Genomic DNA, 18,981 nt, shown 5'->3' on the forward strand with positions numbered 1-18,981 from the left:
TTTGTCAAAATTCAGTGAAATTTCTGTATTTCGTTGTATATAGCTTTACCACAAAAGAAAAATAAACATTGAACTCTAGTGAAAGATACGCATGCTCAAATATTTAGGGGACAGTATACCAATGTCTAATTTATTTTGAAGTGCATCCAAAAATTAATAGATGAATACAGTAATAGGTAGATGTGAGGTAAAGCAAATGTAGCAAAATGTTAGTGATATGATCTAAGTGGTGGGCATATGGGTGTCTACTGTAAAATTGTTCACTTTGTTGTGTGTTAGAAACTGCATAATATGTTGGAGAATATATGATCGGGGTTATTTTGATATCTTTATTTTAAGAGGAGGAGAATTTCTGTTAAAGGTAGCTTCTGTAGGTCACAGACATGGTGAACATTTGTTTTCAACCTTTTTGAACAAACCATACATTTAGATGAAGTCAACAAGAAGGAAATAGCTGTTAAGATATAAAGAGGAATAGATGTTTATAGTAGCAGCACCTGATCCAGTTGGGGGTAGAGTGGGGGCCTACTGGGGCCTAGAAGGATTCCTAAGGAAATTACATTTAAGCTGAGACAGGTAGGAATTAACTAGTTGGCAAAGGGCCATCCTAATTCAATTACTGGGTTACAAACAACCCACAAAACAGTGTCATAAAACAATCATTTATGATGCTATTGGATTCTGAGTCAGAAATTTGGACAGGGCACAGTTGGGACAGTTTGTCTCTGCTCCATGATGTCTATAGAGTTTAAACTGGGAAGACTCAAAGGTGTCTTGATAGCCAGGGGTAGAATCTCTGGAGCTTTCTTCACTCACAAGTCTGGCACCAGGGCTCATTTGACTCCAGGACGGCTCCCCTGGAACTGTGGACTCTAGTGCCTACACATGGTCTCTCCATGTGGCTTGGGCTTCCTCAAAGCATGGCTTCTCAGCCTACTCACACTTCTCACATGACACCTCAAGGCTGTGAAGAAGCTGCATTGCTTTTTACCACCTAGCCTTGGATATGATAGAGTGTCAATTCCACTATTTTCTGTTGGTTGAAGTTGTCACAGTCCTGCCCAGATCTGACAGGGTGGGGACATAGACTCCGCCTTTTCATGAGAGGAGTTTCAAAGAATTTGCAGTCAGGTGTCATACCTTCCACTGAGGCTGATGGGAGTGGGGAGAATCTGGGCAATGTGAGTGAGGTCAGCAAGTTCAGTAAGTTGAAATAAGTAATTATAAATTGACCCCGTCTCAGCACTCCCTTCCAATCTCTGCTTACCTTTTTTTATTTATAGAATTTAACACTTTCTAATTTTCTGTATTTTTAAATATTTTCTTCATTGTCTTCTTCCAACAACTTTTGAGCTCCATGTGGATAGGGTATATATTTCCCTATTTTGGCTAGTGATGTATCTACAAATTAAGTGATCAGAGTTTCTGAGTGAATAAGTGAATGGATCAAGGCTGTACCTTCGGAGGGGAGGTCCCTGTTGAAAGCATAACCAATGAGAGAGTCTTCTTGGGAAGGGGACTGTTACAGAGCGTTTTCTGGGCCTTGCTCATCAGTGGTGGGAATGATTGGGATTGGCTTTGTGGGAGGTGTGGTGTTGTTCTGGCATTTTGGACTCAGTCCGTCCTAGGAAAAAAAAGTTAAGGCTGGAGGCCGGCCTGTAGTAAGGACGAGGAGGCAAGGAAAATATCCAGTGGGTAGGGTAAGGCCACGTCGCAGAGTGCTTAGGGTTATGTCCCAGGCAGGGCATCTGAGCTACTGAAAACCATGGGCGAATGCCCTCTCAGTATTCTGTGGGTGAGGTCAGGGTCAGGACTGACAAGGTGGGACTAGACGTTTGAGACTTTGGAAAGCTTCTTGGGGACACAGAAAAGCCCTGAGGCCACGGAAGAATCCAATTAAGAGTGTCAGAGAAGCGGTGACTGAGAGTGGATCAAGGGGAGGACCCATTGCTTAGCTTTAGAAAGTGTTGGAAGCAAAGCAGAAAGAACCTGGGGGTGTGTCTCAGGAGGGCAATAACAGCCAATGAAAAGCAGTCGTGGGCGTGGCGCTGTCAAACTTGGTGGGGCGGGACCGAAGAGACCGAGGATGGGACCCAATCCGAAGCCAATGAAAAGCTGCTAGGTGGGCGGGGTGCCGTCGGCCAAGGAAGGAGCCAATGAGAAGCGGCGCCAGGTCCCCACTGCCCCGCCCTTGCGGGGGCGCGCGCCAGAACCAGGGGCAGCCGTTAGGGGCGGGGCCTGCAGCCGCTCGCGCGCGGCCCGCGCCCACCCCTTTGTGTCGCCATGGCGGCAGCAGCGGCGACGAGGACGACGAACAGGGTGTCGAGCGCGGCCGGCGCCTGAGGAGGCTACGCGACCATGGTGGTGAGGGGTCCACGCGGCCGTCAATCGGTCCGGGCGTCAGTCTGTCCGCGCGCGGCCCCGCCCCGCGCGCTCCGCCCCCGGCCCCGCCCGAGCCCGCGGCCTGCGCCGCCCCTCACCCCTTGTTGAGGTCCCGCTGGTTCCCCCTTCAGGTCTCCGGCCGAGTCCTGACCCCGGCCCCGCCCCCTCAGCGCGCACCCCCTTCCACGCCCTGGGTTGGGGTGACCGTGGCCGAGGACCCAGGCTTGGGAGAAGGAGGGGCCTGCCTAGGGAAGACCCGCACCCCCCAAGTGGTCCCCGCAGGAGCCTGCGGAAGCTCCCTGGATCCTTCCCCAGTCCCCGTCCCAGGGCCGTCCTCACGTCCCCATTCCCAGCCTCCACCCCTTCCTGGCCTGGCATCCTCCTCCTCCGACCACCGGCCCCTTTCCCGTTCTTGAGCCCCACCCTCACCCGGCTCCATCCTCGGCCTGACCCTTTTCTTCTCATCGTCCTCATCCCAACCCTTTCAGCCAACCCTCCCCCAAGGCACATCAGCCTGAACCTTTACTTCAGCCTCTCCAGCTGCTCCCCTCCTACTCGCTCCTCCCCAGCCCCAAGCCAGCATGGTACCTAGCTCTTGATCTTGGGTCCTCTCCATCTTCTTGTCCTCATCCTCCTTCCCCCACCTTCTCCTCTCCCACCATGCTGCTCCTGCTCATTCATCCACTCATTCTTTCATCCGCTCACTTAACAGACATGCACTGAGGCCTCTGTGCAGACCCCATGTTCCAGGTATAGAGAGAGTCGGATCCCATCCTGCCTTGGGGAGCTTCATGGGCTGGGTGGGGCCAGACCTGGGGGTGAGACCCAAGTATGAACTCCAGTTTGCAGGGATATAAAGGATGAAGAGGCTAGAACTCAGTCTAGGAATCCCCATCTGGCAGCTGGTAAATTTACTCATCAGATTTTACCTGGCTCTTTGACTGGGCTGGCACTGGGTATGGGGACCCAGGGAGGAATCAGGTACAACCTACATGTGAGGAGCACCAATTCTGCACCAGCTTTGTGCTGGGCAATGCTGAGGGGCAGGGAACTCAGCTGCAGGCCCTGATCCTGGGGAGAGCACAGTCCAGTGGAGGAGATGAACTTGTCATCAGACAGTGACATCTGAGTACTCAGGGCCATGAGGAAGCTCAGGCAGAGTTGTCAACCCTGGATGGGGGAATCTCAGGGATGGAAGAGTCCGGAAGAGGTGCCTAACACAGTCTGAAGGGTCAGGAAGAACTTCTGAGAGGAGGAAACATGAGAGTTGAGACCTGAGGGGTGAGGAGTAGCCCTAGTGAAAGGCCTGGGAGGAGTGTTTCATGCAGAGGGAACAGCCATTGCAGAGGCCTAGAAGGAAATGAGAAGATGGTGCTTTTGTTGGACTCCTTGAAGTTCAAGACTCTGAGGGTGGAGTTAATGGGAAAAGATTGGACTGGAGAGGTTAGCAGAGACCCAAGAATGCAGATTTTATCTTGAAGATAACAGGGAGCTAGCTATTGAAGGTTCATGATCTATGGAGAGACAGAGGCAGATCTGTGTGGTGTGAAAATTATACTGGTGCTTACTGTGAAGAAGCTGGCAGAAAGGGAGAGGTTAGAAGCAGGAGGACTGATAAGGTGGGAGCTGTGATTGTCCAGACATTAATGAAAGGTACGAAGGGGCACATAGGGAAGATGGCTTTACTCTGCAGGGACTGCAGGAGGGTTTCAAACAGGGAGAGGTGGTACCAGCATGCACGCTCCCTGCCTCACCCTTGGCCCCTGCTCTTCCAGCCCCAACCCCAGACCCCACACAAAGAAGCAGGTCTAGCCCAGCCTTCACTTCCCCCTGACCTACCCTTCTACTCCATGCTCAGGGCAGTGTGTGGAGCAATTTGGGCCTCAAGGCCCAGGCTGGCAGATAACAATGCTCCCGTTGTCTCTCCGCTCCCATCCCTGGGAGCCTCTGATTCTTCTTTCTGCTCTACAGGCTCGCAGCACTGACAGCCTGGATGGCCCAGGGGAGGGCTCAGTGCAGCCCCTGCCCTCTACTGGGGGGCCCAATGTGAAGGGGAAGCCAGGAAAGAGGTGAGGGGTGAGGAAGAGACCAAGTTTAGGAGGGAGACCAAGCACAGGAGCCTCTAGTGATCTATGACCTGTCCCCTAGGCTCTCAGCTCCTCGAGGTCCCTTCCCTCGGCTGGCCGACTGTGCCCATTTCCACTACGAGAATGTTGACTTTGGCCACATTCAGGTAGGGGAGCTTTGCAACCAGGTGGGAGGGTGAGATCCCACCCATCCCTGAAGCATTCTCAACCACCTTGCCCCTGAGACCTCTCCCTGGGACTGGCTGTTCCACCTACCTGAGCAGTTGTGGAAGGAGTTGCAGGGTAGAAGGGGACAGCTGTTCATTTATTCATTCATTTGTTCTTTTATCATTCAGCAACAACTTTTTGTTAGGTGTATACTTTGTGCCAGGACCCTGTACCCTGAGACATCACCAGGCTCTGCCCTTGGGGAGGTCCAAGAAGGAGACACAGACCCATCCCTAGACAGTGCCAACCTGGAGAGATCAGGACTGGGACAAAAGTGAGGCCCTCACCTGGGCCTTTGTTTCCCTCAACAGCTCCTGCTGTCTCCAGACCGTGAAGGCCCCAGTTTCTCTGGAGAGAATGAGCTGGTGTTTGGGGTACAGGTGACCTGTCAGGTGAGGCCACCCCTGCCTCTCATCTAGCCTTATGAACTGGTCACCATGGCCCTCAGCTCAGTGTAATGGGACTACTGCTCCCTTCTGTCTCTTGCTCCCCCAGGGCCGTACCTGGCCAGTTCTCCGCAGTTATGATGACTTCCGTTCCCTGGATGCCCACCTCCACCGCTGCATATTTGACCGGAGGTTTTCCTGCCTCCCAGAGCTTCCCCCACCCCCAGAGGGTGCCAGGGCTGCCCAGGTAAACTGCTTTTTGTCCCAGGCCTTGCCTCAGCCATGGTATGTCCTTGTCAGTGATGTGTGAAACCTTCAAGGCAGGTGGATAGATAAATATTTGAACACTGGTATGGCCAGAGTCCCAACCAGTCAGAATGGAAAGGCTCTGGAATGCAGCAGGGTTCTGCAGGCTTGCTTTAGTTTTAGGCTCATGGGAGTTCCAGGGGTTCCATGGGTTCCATGGAAGTCAACATGGCCAGACCAATGGGGCATACAGGACCTCAGCATAACCTGTTTACCAACCGATATGACAATATTTCAGTACTTAACAAAGAGTGGCCCATGCATTCAGGCTGAATTTCAGCCCTGTGCAGAGGGCAGTGGGCTCTCTCAGGGTCTCCTCACAAAAGCCTGACACTCTGCCCCCAGATGCTGGTACCCCTGCTGCTGCAGTACCTGGAGACTCTGTCAGGACTGGTGGACAGTAACCTCAACTGTGGGCCTGTGCTCACCTGGATGGAGGTGGGCCCTGGCAGGGGGGCTTGGAGTCGGGAGTGAGTGAAGGGTGTCTGAGGAGCAAGAACCAGCCTGTGTGTGGGCATGGGAAGGAAACAAGCCAGGGTGGAGGGGATGCTGGTATTTCAGTGTATGTGTGGGCACATGCCTGAGAGAGAGACCATGTGTATTAGAGAGAGAGAGAGAGAAAGAGCAAGCAAGAGAGTGAGCAGGCATTGGGCTGTAGGGATGTGAGGATTTCAGGGCATATTAGAAAGAGGTCTGGCTGTAACTCACAGAACGCCGGGCTAACAGTGGCTTAAACCAGTGGATTTTTAGGTAGAAAATGCACAGCATCTGCTGTGGGGGATGAAGGTGCAGGAGCTGAGTATCAGGAGGACTTTGGGGCAGGGGAGTCCTGGAACATGTGACAAGAAGGAAGGGGCTTTGTTTTGGAAGGGCAAGAATTTAGCTGTTTGACCAAGAGCTCTGAGTGACAGAGGCTCTTAGATGGGGAGCAGGTGGTGGCCACTGGGAAAAGAGGAACCTCTGCCTTTATTACCGCCTTCTTCTGGCCTCTCCCTGCCACATCCTCCCTCCATCTCAGCTGGACAACCATGGCCGGCGACTGCTTCTCAGTGAGGAGGCCTCACTCAATATCCCTGCTGTGGCCGCTGCCCACGTGATAAAACGGTACACGGCCCAGGCACCAGATGAGCTGTCCTTTGAGGTGAGGCTGTGGGGACACAGATTCCAACTGGGCTCCCCACTTCCCCTGCTCCTTCTGAGCCTCCCTGTTCTTACCTGCTGCTTCCAGGTGGGAGACATTGTCTCAGTGATTGACATGCCACCCACAGAGGATCGGAGCTGGTGGCGGGGCAAGCGAGGTTTCCAGGTGAGCCTGGCTTGGGGTAGACAGGTGGTGCCAGAGCACTGTGCCAGCTAGGGTGGCCCAGGCACTGACCTTGACCCCTCCCTAGGTTGGTTTCTTCCCCAGTGAGTGTGTGGAACTGTTCACAGAGCGGCCTGGTCCAGGACTAAAGGGGGGTAAGTGCCAGGGGCAAAGTGGGGGGTGGGAGAGCTTTCTGGATCCTTTGCCTGCCATCCATCCTTTCCACCCATTGTTCGTCCCACAGATGCCGACAGCCCCCCATGTGGTGTCCCAACTCCCCAGGGTATCTCCTCTCTGACCTCAGGTAATAGAAACAAGGGCCCAGGCCCCTGCCTCCTGCTCCACAAGACCAGTGGCTGCACTGACCCTGTGTGGCCTGCCTTTACCCCCACAGCTGTGCCTCGGCCACGTGGGAAGCTGGCTGGCCTCCTCCGCACCTTCATGCGTTCCCGCCCTTCTCGGCAGCGGCTGCGGCAGCAGGGCATCCTGCGGCAGAGGGTGTTTGGCTGTGACCTTGGAGAACACCTGAGCAACTCTGGCCAGGATGGTGAGGCCTCAACCTACCTGCCCAGCCCACTCCTCCCACCCAGGATGCAGCCTACCCAACCCTGACTCCACTGCCTTCTCCTAGTGCCCCAGGTGCTTCGCTGCTGCTCTGAGTTTATTGAGGCCTACGGGGTGGTGGATGGAATCTACCGGCTCTCAGGCGTGTCATCCAACATCCAGAGGCTACGGTGAGGGCCCTCCACCAATCCCCTTCCTTCTTTAAACACTTACTGAGCATTGTCTCTATTCCAGGCTCTGTGCCATGTGTTGGGGACACAGAGTTATTGGGAGTTAGGAGGTCTTAGAGCAGGGTTGGACCAGGGCTGGGGGCAAGGAGGGCTTCTTTGAGGAAGTGACACTCCAGCTGAGGCCTGAAAGGCAGAGCAGAATGAGCATGGCAAGTGGAGAGACTCCCCTTCACTGTGTACCTGCCACATGCCAAGCACTAGGCACAGGGGACATACGGTATGTGCAACAACCAGAGCCTCCTACCCTTATGGGGCTCACATGCTAGAGGGCGACAAACAAGGAAATGAGAGCACTTACTGGTAGGTGACAAGTGCTGTGGAGAACAGTAGATTGGGGTGAGAAGGACCCTAATAACAAGTCAGGGAGTGGTACTGCGTCTTTAAATAGGGTGGGCAGAGAAGCCTTCTGGGGAGGGCACACTCTGGAGGAGGTAAGGGGGTGAGCTGTGAATATCCTGGGAAGAGCATTCAGGTAGAGGGGCAGCCAGTGCAGGGCAAAGCGGCAGAGGTGCTGTGGCAGAAGTCATCAGGGGCAGAGCATGCAAGGCCTCTTTGACGACTGTTTGAATTTTGGCTTTTACTCAGAGTGAGGGGTCCACCACAGGAGGGTTCTGAGCCACGGAGGGACAGCATGCATAACAGTCTAAGGGGGACAGCAGTGAGGCAGAGCAAGGCTACCAGGAGGCCATGAGGTGAGAGCGCTGAGCCTGGAGGCAGTGAGAGACACAGCATGAGGTCACATGTGGAGAGCTTTTACACAAGAGCAGTGGGACTGCCCCAGAGAGTTGTGAGCAGGGGCTTCTGGGATTTCAGCTGCATTTTCCAGTGGCCTCTTGAAGCCAGGAGACTGGCACAGCTTCCTGGAAGCATGGTCATGCTCTGGAGTCAGACAGCCTTGAGTCTTGGGTAGCTACATGCAAGGTCATCTTCCCCTAAGCCCAGCGTCCTCCTCTGAACAATTGGGCATGCTCGTATTTGGCTCACATGGCTGTTGGGGGTTCAGTAAGGCTCTGCTTCTGAAGAGGCACCCATCTGTGGACACCTTGGGAGGTGGGGCAGGACAAGGCTGGGTGAGCCAGCTCTGAGGGTACTCTTCCTCCTCCTCCACTTTGTGGCCTCAGGCACGAGTTTGACAGTGAGAGGATTCCTGAACTATCTGGCCCAGCCTTCCTGCAGGACATCCACAGTGTGTCCTCCCTCTGCAAGCTCTACTTCCGAGAGCTGCCAAACCCCTTGCTCACATACCAGCTGTACGGGAAGTTCAGCGTGAGTAAGGGAGCTGGCAAGGTTGGAGGCTCCTGGGAAGCATCGGGCCTAGCCGCCTCATGCTTGTGCACAATCTCAGGAAGCCATGTCTGTGCCTGGGGAGGAGGAACGCCTGGTGTGTGTCCATGATGTCATCCAGCAACTGCCTCCACCACACTACAGGTAAACCAGTCGGGGATGGGAAGGCCTGTGGTGGGGTCCCAAGGCTTCAGTAAGTGAGCAGTATGTTCCCCCTCCACTGCACTCCCAGGACTCTGGAGTACCTGTTGAGGCACTTGGCCCGCATGGCAAGACACAGTGCCAACACCAGCATGCATGCCCGCAACCTGGCCATCGTCTGGGCACCCAACCTGCTGCGGTAAGCTGGCTGATCACCAGGCTGCCTCCCTCAGCTGTCCTCCAGGGACTGGGCCTCAAGTCTCCCCCAACCACTACCCACCCCCCCAGTAACCCACCCAGCTTTTGCTCTTTTGTTCTTTTCATTCAGTACATAGTCATTAGGTAACCGTGTGTGCCAGCTCCTTTTCTCAGCACTGGGGACACAGCAATGAGCAAGATCCTGGGCCCCTGGCTCACAATCTCACGGGGGAGATGGACAATGACCAAATAACAGGAAAAACACAGAGCATGGTCTGATGGTGATGAGTGCCAAGGAGAAGGCTGACCAGGCAGAGAAGGGAGATGCATAGGATCAGGGGCATTTTGAAACTTTTAGATAAAATGGCAGGGAAGGCTTCAGTAAGAAGTCTTCTATGGCCAGCAGCCCAGTAAGCCCCAGAGGATCTGATAGTGATCAAGACAAACAAGTTCTCTGTTCTAAATAACGTAGGTTGTACATCAGATGGTAGTATAAGAACTATGAGGGAAAAGAAACAAAGACCTGGAGAAGGAGGTTTACAGTTTTAAATTAGGTGAGGGAAGACTCCATTGAGAAGGTAACGTTTGAGTCAAGACCTGCGGAAGGTGAGGGAGGGACCCATGTGGCAATCTGGAGAGGAGCAAACCAGGCAGAGGGAACAGCAAGTGCCAAGGTCCCGGGGCTGAGTCAGTGCCTAGTGTATTAAAGAAACAGGGAGGCCAGTGTGGCTTTAGCTGAGTGAGCAAATGAATGAAGGCTTGACGGAGAGGAGATGATAAGGTCAGAGAGGTGACAGGGACCACATAAAGGAGTGACTTATGAGTCATGGGTCATGGTGAGGACTTTGCTTTTACCAGGAGTGAGATGCATCCAGGGGAGGGCTCTGAGCCAGGAGGGCCCTGACCTGACCCTGGGGTCTGCAGGCTCCCACTGGCTGTGGCTGGGGAGCAGACTGTAGAGGGTGGGACAGTACAGGGAGACAGAGTGACCTGTGATGTCCTTGAGGAGCCCAGCCAGGGTGGGGGTAGAGAGTTTGGATTTGGGATAGATTTTTTTAGGAGGAACTGACAGGGATCACTGAGCGATTAGATGTGGGTGTGAGGGGTAAAAAGGGGTCAGGACCACCCAAAGGTGGTGGTTTGGCCTGAGCCACTAGAAGAACTGCATTAGCTGAGATGGGGAAGGTGGAGAGGAAGCAGATTTGGGAAAAGGTGGAGAACCCAGCTCTAGATGCGATCAGTTTGATAAAGTTAGAGGTGTTGAATGACAGTCATTGCTTCCATTGGCTCCCCACCTGGCCTAGACAGACTCCACTAGCCGGGGCTCATGGCACCTGGCCTCCCTCCTCCCCCTCCATCCAGGTCCATGGAGCTGGAGTCAGTGGGGCTGGGTGGGGCAGCAGCCTTCCGAGAAGTTCGGGTGCAGTCGGTGGTGGTGGAATTCCTGCTCACCCACGTGGATGTCCTGTTCAGTGACACCTTCACCTCTGCTGGCCTTGACCCTGCAGGTATGCCCATCCCATGGCCTGATGTCCTGGCTATCACCCCCTCATTGTCAGGGCTGCTGTGGGAGGGCAGTGGGCTCACACCCTGTCCCTGCCGGACTGAAGCTGGACCTCCCTCCTGGCTCCTTGAGGACCCCGCCCCGGCCTCTCCCTCCCCTCCCCGCCCTTCTCATTTCAGCTCCTACGCTCAGGATCCCCACTTCTTGGCCCGGACATCGTTCTTCCTTCACCCCTTGTAGCTCCTAGGGGCGCTTGGGGCCATGGGTCCAACTGGGAGGAGGTGGGAGGTCCCCAGATTTGATCCCGCCCCGACCCCACCCAGATTCCCCGCCCTGCCCCGGACCCCAGCCCAGTCAGGATCCAGCACGTCGGAGGGCCCTCGGCCCGAGGTAACTGCAGCCAGAGCCGCTGGCCTCGCTGGCTGCTGGGAGCTACCTCCCCATCAGCTCGTTCTGCCTCACTCCTCCTCCTCACTTGCCTGCCGCCTGCCCATCCTGCCTGACCCTCCCGCCCTGGCCCCCTCCCTTGCCAGCCCGGGTGGGCACGCTGCGGGGCTGCGGCTTGGGCTGTAGCGCTTGGCTTTGCCTTTGGCCTTGAATGACCCCGGAGCTGACAGCTGCCCCCTTTCCCAACTTCCCAGGCCGCTGCCTCCTCCCCAGGCCCAAGTCCCTTGCGGGCAGCGGCCCCTCCACTCGCCTGCTGACGCTGGAGGAAGCCCAGGCTCGCACCCAGGGCCGGCTGGGAGCACCCACTGAGCCCACAGCTCCCAAGGCCCCAGCTTCACCTGTGGGAAGGTGAGTGGGATGCCAGGGTAGCCCGGGACCCGCCTGAAGGCTCATTTCCTCAAACTGCCTCCTGTGTCTCGCCCAAACCCCAGGAGGAAAGGGGAGAGAGGTGAGAAACAGCGAAAGCCTGGGGGTAGCAGCTGGAAGACCTTTTTTGCACTGGGTCGAGGCCCCAGCATCCCCCGAAAGAAGCCTCTGCCCTGGCTGGGGGGCACCCGCGCTCCAACACAGCCTTCAGGTCAGAGGCCAGGCAGTGGGCATGGCGGTGGGGGAGGCACTCTGGAGTGCCCCGTGACCCTTCTGCCTCTCCTGGCAGGCAACCGGCCTGACACAGTCACACTGCGATCTGCCAAGAGCGAGGAGTCCCTGTCATCGCAGGCCAGCGGGGCTGGTGAGCACCATGCCTGTGCCCGTGGGAAGCTGGGAAGGGCTGGGGCCCTGAGCTGGTTCCCAAATGTTACACTTCAAATTTGGGGGTCATGGATTTTTTTGTTTTTCATCTGGACATTAGGTGCAATGAGTTAGATAAAGCATCATCCTCAGTTCATGACGCACTGTGAGCATTGGTCCATGCAGTGTCCTTTCAAACAGTCTTTTATTCATTCCTTTTGAAAAAAAAATTAATAATATAATGAACACCCACAAACCCACTGGGCAGAGCCAAAAGAGTCCACTAGCTGACCTGCAGACCGCCCCCCGCTCCCAACCGCTGCCTCCCCACCAGAGGCATCCTCCAGATTCGGTGGTCATCCCCTCACTTCACCATCCCTTGGTCATGCACAGGCATCTGTGTAAATAACAGATTGCACAGTTCTAGTTGTTTTGAAACTTTAATTAAAGGAGATCCTAAGGGTGTATTGACTATGTGCAATGCCATCTGCATGGCTGCACGTGACTCAGGCTCATTCCTCTCCATTGCCCTCTGGTATCTATGTGTGGATAGCCCATTGCGAGTTGTTGTCCATCCTACTCCCGATGGGTTTTGGGGGTTCTGATGAGCAGCCCCAGCTGTACCCAAACTCCTTAGTGAGCTCTACCTGTACCCGGGAGTGGAGGTGTATACTATGGGGCATGCTCATGTTCATCTGGGCAAGGCCCAAAAGTGGCTACCCCAGTCTGCACTCCCAGCAGCCATGCCTGAGATTCTGGGGGCCTCATGCTCACAGCCCGTGGGGTATCAGACTTCATTCTTGCCTTTGGGTCTAGAATAGTTCTTCCTCTTCAGGGACTTGCCATTCATTTCCTTTATCACCCCCATGAGCCTGAACGGCTCCCCCTGGATTCACAGCCATTGTCACCTTATCTAGGGAAGCACCTCTTCATGTTGTCCCCCCCAGCCCTCTGGTTTGTGTGCCCTAGTTCACTGATGTTTGCATGTGGGAAGTTTTGACTCCTAATCCCTAACTGCCCACCCCTCCACCGCCCTTCTAGGCCTCCAGAGGCTACACAGGCTGCGGCGACCCCACTCCAGCAGTGATGCTTTCCCTGTGGGCCCGGCACCTGCTGGCTCCTGCGAGAGCCTGTCCTCCTCCTCCTCCTCCTCCTCCTCATCCTCCTCCTCTTCCTCCTCCTCCTCCTCCTCCTCCGCAGCTGGGCTGGCAGCACTCTCCGGTTCCCCCTCGCACCGAACCTCAGCCTGGCTAGACGATGGTGATGAGCTGGACTTCAGCCCACCTCGCTGCCTGGAGGGGCTCCGGGGGCTCGACTTTGACCCCCTTACCTTTCGCTGCAGCAGCCCTACCCCTGGGGACCCTGCACCTCCAGCCAGCCCAGCACCCCCAGCCCCCGCCTCAGCCTTCCCACCCAGGATGACCCCCCAGGCCCTCTCACCCCGTGGGCCCACCAGCCCTGCCTCACCCTCCGCCCTGGACATCTCAGAGCCCTTGGCCGTATCAGTGCCACCTGCAGTTCTGGAGCTGCTGGGGGCTGGGGGAGCACCTGCCTCAGTTACCCCAACACCAGCCCTCAGCCCTACCCCAGGGCTGCGCCCCCATCTCATCCCCCTGCTGCTGTGTGGAGCTGAGGCCCAGCTGAGTGACACCTGCCAACAGGAGATCTGCAACAAGCTGGCACTGCCTGGTCCCCGGGGAGCTCAAGGCCAGCCTGGTGAGTCCCGCTCAGCCTACCCCAGTCTCACAGCCCGAGGCTGCACACAAGACCCAGCTGACTCCCCTTCCCATTCTTCTCTATGTAGGTCCTGGTATGGATTCACCGCTGCCCCCACCCCTGTCCCTCCTGCGCCCTGGGGGAGCCCCACCCCCACCCCCCAAGAACCCAGCACGCCTCATGGCCCTGGCGCTGGCTGAGCGGGCTCAGCAGGTGGCTCAGAGACAGAGCCAACAGGGGCAAGGGGCCACCCCATCTGCTCCCCACTCCCCTTTCCACCACTCCCTGTCACTGGAGGTGGGCGGTGACCCGCCAGGTACCCCAGGGAGTGGGCCACCTCCCCACCCCCTAGCCCATCCCAGTGCCTGGGTTTCAGGACCCCCACCCTCTCTACCAAGGCAACAAAATGATGGGAGCCTGGTGAGAAGCCAGCGGCCCATGGGGACTTCAAGGAGGGGACTCAGAGGCCCTGCCCAGGTCAGTGCCCAGCTCAGGACAGGTGTAGGGTGCAGGGATGCATCAGAAACAGCAGCCCAGTTCCCGCGTTCTGTCCCCCCACAGATTCATACTGCTGGCTTCTCCTCAGCCCCCCGGGAATGCCTGCCGTCCTTCCTTGGGGTCCCCAAACCAGGCTTATACCCACTGGGCTCCCCATCCTTCCAGCCCAGCTCCCCAGCCCCAATCTGGAGGAGTCCCCTCGGTCCCCCTGCACCACTTGACAGGGGAGAGAACCTGTACTATGAGATCGAGGCTGGGGAGGGGTCCCCCTACTCTGGTCCCACTCAGTCCTGGAGTCCCTTTCGCTCCATGCCCCCAGATAGGCTCAATGCCTCGTATGGCATGCTTGGCCAATCGCCACCACTGCACAGGTCCCCTGATTTCCTGCTCAGCTATCCACCACCTCCCTCCTGCTTTCCCCATGACCACCTTGGCTATTCTGTCCCCCAGCACCCTGCCCGACACCCCACCCGGCCTGAGCCCCTGTATGTCAATCTAGCTCTAGGGCCCAGAGGTCCCTCACCTGCCTCTTCCAGCTCCTCCTCTCCTCCTGCCCATCCCCGTAGCCGGTCAGATCCTGGCCCCCCAGCCCCCCGCCTCCCTCAGAAACAGCGGGCTCCCTGGGGTCCCCACACCCCTCACAGGGTGCCCGGGCCCTGGGGCCCTCCTGAGCCTCTCCTGCTCTACAGGGCAGCCCCGCCAGCTTACAGGAGGGGGGGCGAGCACCCCCGAGGGTCCTTGTACAGGAATGGGGGGCAAGGAAGAGAGGGGGCTGGTCCCCCTCCTCCCTACCCCACTCCCAGCTGGTCCCTCCACTCTGAGGGTCAGACTCAAAGCTACTGTTGAGCCAGAGCTGTGAGAAACTTTCACCCGTTCCTCACCCTTACTGATTGTGGCCCAACCCAATCCCTTGTTTTGTATTTTCTTGAACTCCTGACCCCTACCCCAGGTTTCTAACTTTGTAACTTGCTTCTGATGTGGGTCCCTAACCTGTTATCATAGCTTCCCTACCCCGGGGTGAAGGGCACACCCATCCTCCCACCATCCTCCATCCTGGGGGCTCTCGCACAAATATGAGGGCTAGGCTGACACCCTGTCCTCCCTCTCCTTCCAGGAGCCCCCAGCATGTCCTGACCTGTGCACAGGGGGTGGGGGGACAGCTGCTGCCCATCTTGCCCTACACACCCGACTAAACCACCTGGCAAAATTAATGAATAAAAATGGTGAAAATGTGGCCGCTAGTGTCATGCTGGGACCAGGCTCGGTGAATGAAGAAGTGGAGCCAGATGGGTTGCTTTATCATCTTATTTCATTTTATCATTCAGCAGGTGCTGAGTGGGGAGTCACTCTAAGGGGTAATATCTGCAGAGAGGGGGCCATGGGCACCCTAAGAATCTGATGTGTTAGGAGTGGGGTCGAGGCTGGGTCTGTCTGCGCTGGCATCCACCCTGCAGCTCTGCTAAGATCTCCTCTAGCAGATCATCCTGGGAAGCAGTAGGGTAGAAGTGGACACAGACTTACCTCAGCAGGGAGGAAGGTGCCCAGAGGACTCCCGCCGGGGCCCACTTCTCACTTCTGCAGGCCGGAGGAGAGGCCTCTGATTAGCTCAGGGCTGGGTGCCTGCTGGAGACAAAGGCTGGAGCTGCCTCCCTGTAGCCATGGGGCCCAGGATAGGCCTGGGAGGGTGGGATGGGGCAGTGGAGGGGTTCAGGGTCCTCTGCTTCACCTGCCTACATGGCCTTCTCTGCCAAGAGCCCCCAGAGTGAGGGAAGCCTCCCTGTGGGTCAGCAGGCAGGGGTTGGGCTCACAGGGCTGGGGGTCCAGCAGGGCAGCCCTGCGTGTGTGCCACCGCATTCTCCTGCAGGGTTTGGATCTTGGCTGAGAACTTCCTTTCAAACTGCTCCACAGAGCCCTGGGTCCCCAGCAAGGAGGCTGAGTCCTGAAGGCTAGAATGCAGGGCAGGGCCCTGGGGAAAGCAGGGTTGGTCACAGGTCACAAGTGAAGAGACAGCTGGAGTCCCGGGAAGTGGGGAGGGGTGTCCCTGGTCAGAAGAGAGGCAGCCAGGGAAACGGGTTGGTGACAACTGTGGTGAGAGGTCACAGGTTAGTGACTGGATGGCCGCACAGGGCTCTGGGGGTAACCATACTGTTGACCTGGGCTCCAGGCAGTAGTGCAGGCTGACCCTGGCTGTGGGGCTGGGGCCTGTGCAGAGGGCAGGGCTGAGATTCAGGCTGCTGCCTGAGTCCCAGACTGTGCCCCTCTGGACTCTGCTGGCGCCTGTGACCTTGGGAGTCTCCAGGGCCTGCAGAAAGTGATGGCAGAGAGCTGGCATGGCTTGCCCAGGTGCCCCACAGCTCCGTTAGTTCTTCACATCCCTACCCTGGCTCCTACCTGGGATTGGGGGGAGCCTAGGGACATCACAGGGGGCACCGGCCTGGGTGTAGTCTTGGCTCTGGGAGTCACCTCATAGTACAGTGTCTGGGGAGACAGACCAGTTGGCTGGAGTAGAGGGAGGGGCACAGATGAGCTGTGCCCAGCACCTGCCACCACCCCTCCTTGTTCTCTGACCTGGTGAAGACCCCTGGAGTACAGGGCACAGTGTGGTCCCGTCTGTCAGGGAGCTCTCCTCAGGAGCCGAGTCCTGCAGAAAGGAGGCTGGGTGTGGGACGTGGGCCTTTCCTAAGGTTCTGCAGCTACCACCCACCCCCGCTAACCCATCCTGCACCTGGGCCATGGCCTCCCGCAGCAGATACCGAGCACCTTGCAGGCTGCCCCAATGGTCAGTGGGCCTTAGGCCTACCCCAGCTCAAACCAGGGCCTGGTAGGGGGCTGACACCAGTGGGCTGAGGGCTGGGCTCTCACCTGCCTCCAGTTTAGCTTTCATCTCAGCCCAGGGCAGCCCTCCTGTGAGAAAGCATGACTGAGAGACCCAAACGAGAGGGGTGCCTCAGTGGAGTAGGGTATGGGGTTATGCACTGAGCAGTGAAGACTTGGACCAGGATGCAGAAGCTGTAGAGGTCTGAGGTGGCAGGGGCAGTCCTGAGCCTGGACCTCCCCAGGAGGAGCCCTGTGGAGGCCAAGGGGCCTGGTGAGCCAGTGACCACTGGACAGGACACAGGCAGGTAGGTGAAGCAGGGACTCACTTGGGTCTCAGCCAGCAGTGGTGCAGTAAGTGCCCATGCTCCAGGCTGCCTCCCTTGGCCAGGCCTGGCCGCACCAGCTGCACAGCATGAGAGCTGAGGCCATGCAAACACACCAGCGGGCCCGCAGGAATGGCAGGGCATCCAGCACCTGCAGCAGCAGATGGTTGGGCAGCAGGCCTGGCGTGGTACAGGGCCCTCCCTCCCTCAGTCTCTGTGGGTGCAGCACTACGCGCAGGGAGCCCAGCCACATGGGTTTGAGGAGAAGGCACAGCCCCAATAGGTTGGCCAAGGGGCTCAGTGCCATCAGCAGCAACAGGCTGGGGTGGTGCAGGGCACTGGGCAGAAGAACGGGCAACTCACAAGGAGTTCCCAGTCAACAGTGGGGGCTGTTCCTGGACACAGACCAGCATGTGCCAGTGAGCTGCACCAGCCACTGGACAGAGGAGAAACAGACCTGGGTCACAGAACCAGGCAGTGATAGAGCCCAGTTCACACCCCATCCATGGTATCCTGTACCCTCCTCTCTGGGGCCTACAAGACACTGCACTGGGACCCAGTTACCAGTTAGTATGGAGGTGGAGGGGGTGGATGGGTAAGGAGGGGCATCACTCCAGTAGGAGGGCTCCATGCCAGGTGTGGCCTGGAAGCGAAGTCTTTAACCTCGGCCACTGCTGCACCCTCATGAAGCGCCTAAGGCAGAAGAGCGGCAGGAGATCAGTCCGTGGGACTGGGCTGCCCGGGAGGTGGCTGGGTGGCATACTTGCAGTGCTCAAGGGCAGCCAACAGCACATCAGGCCGCTTTCCAGGGGCCTTCCACTGCCGCACAGTCATGGGGTAGCCCCTCCACAGGAGGCTGGAGAACAGCAAGAGGGCCTATGAAGCAGTGCAGGTCTGAGACAAGGAGGTTTTCCCTGTAAGGGCAGCAGGAGAGCTGGATCCTCCCCAGAGGGCTGCTGACAGCCTGGCAGGGGGCATGGGAGGGAACTCTCTCTCACTTGGCCAAGAGGGTGTGGGAGCTGCTCTCCCAGGTGCAGTCAGGCTCGCGCTGGGCCAGCAACAGCTCCTGGGGGTCCACGAGGGGTATGCCTGTTACCAGACCCAGTGGCCACAGGCTGCTTAGCTGGGGGTGGGGAGTGGGACTTTGAGGCACAAAGAGGACAAGGGTGTCCCTGCTCCCCCAGCTTCTCCTGCTTACCTGGCAGAACCCCAAGGCTGGGATTGGTGGGGGTCTTCTAATGCTCTGGCTTCCATGTCCTGGGGCAAAGGGCAGTCTGAAGGTAAGTCTGGGGTAGCTGGGAGTGGTGGGTGGGTGCTTCACGGTGTGGATAGTTACCTGTCCACCTGAGCCAGCTGGAGCATGGACAGGGAACCACGCTGTGTCCACAGCTCGCCTGCAACTAGCCCAGGGACACAGTGGGCACTAACACTGCCATGCACCAGTGCTGATGCGTGGGCACGACAGTGCTGTAACAGCTCCAGCACCTGGATGGGGGATGTTTGGGTGAGGCCCAGAGGGGGTGCTGGCTCTGATGTCCCCACCCTACCTCGGGCCAGCGCTCACCTCCCAGCTCTGCCTGGCATCACCCTGCTCCATGAGCCCTGAAGCATGGGCTCTTGCTGGTCATGCAGACGCAGGTCACCCCTGCCTGTGGCAGCTGCAGCACCCACAGGCCATGGCCCAAGAACACACCTGCATGCACAGGTGCACTGCCATGGGCGCCAGCAGGACAGTGACAGGAATGGATGGCAAAGGGGACACTTCAGCGACAAGAGATGGCAGGATGAGAGCTTAAGGGATGAAAGGGGTCACTGGGAACATGGGAGGTGGATCTCAGGATGGGAGGGGTCACAATGGG

The 18,981-nt window shown here is 57.3% G+C and overlaps 1 protein-coding gene and 1 long non-coding RNA gene across 6 annotated transcripts; one reads left to right on the forward strand and one right to left on the reverse strand.

Moving 5' to 3' along the window:
• The first annotated feature begins 2,225 nt into the window (after nt 1–2,225).
• On the forward strand, nt 2,226–15,579 carry ARHGAP33 (Rho GTPase activating protein 33). 2 transcript variants are annotated; one of them, XM_036928995.2, is made up of 22 exons: nt 2,226–2,364; nt 4,354–4,451; nt 4,531–4,615; nt 4,988–5,068; nt 5,172–5,309; nt 5,714–5,806; nt 6,387–6,509; nt 6,597–6,674; nt 6,760–6,826; nt 6,916–6,975; nt 7,066–7,218; nt 7,303–7,405; nt 8,587–8,731; nt 8,811–8,893; nt 8,982–9,089; nt 10,451–10,596; nt 11,234–11,387; nt 11,471–11,616; nt 11,695–11,769; nt 12,810–13,484; nt 13,573–13,961; nt 15,097–15,579. In XM_036928995.2, the coding sequence occupies exons 1-22, from the start codon at nt 2,359–2,361 to the stop codon at nt 15,379–15,381; spliced, it is 3,291 nt and encodes a 1,096-aa protein (XP_036784890.2). In that variant the 5' UTR covers nt 2,226–2,358; the 3' UTR covers nt 15,382–15,579. The 2 variants fall into 2 exon arrangements, with proteins under 2 accessions (XP_036784890.2, XP_036784889.2); XM_036928994.2 differs by having other exon boundaries at nt 13,573–15,210.
• LOC118933976 (uncharacterized) lies at nt 11,777–18,800 on the reverse strand. 4 transcript variants are annotated; one of them, XR_008993993.1, is made up of 10 exons: nt 18,687–18,800; nt 18,459–18,607; nt 18,321–18,379; nt 18,121–18,188; nt 17,886–17,978; nt 16,845–17,049; nt 16,551–16,623; nt 16,374–16,460; nt 15,504–15,605; nt 11,777–11,983 (listed from the first exon to the last, which is right to left on the reverse strand). It is a non-coding gene; the product is annotated as an uncharacterized LOC118933976 (long non-coding RNA). The 4 variants fall into 4 exon arrangements; XR_008993992.1 differs by lacking the exon at nt 11,777–11,983 and adding an exon at nt 11,991–12,165; XR_008993994.1 differs by lacking the exon at nt 11,777–11,983 and adding an exon at nt 15,216–15,344 and having other exon boundaries at nt 15,504–15,602.
• Between the last annotated feature and the right edge of the window lie 181 nt (nt 18,801–18,981).

Source organism: Manis pentadactyla, chromosome 15 (assembly GCF_030020395.1).
Source record: "Manis pentadactyla isolate mManPen7 chromosome 15, mManPen7.hap1, whole genome shotgun sequence".
In the NCBI taxonomy this organism is placed as follows: domain Eukaryota; kingdom Metazoa; phylum Chordata; class Mammalia; order Pholidota; family Manidae; genus Manis; species Manis pentadactyla.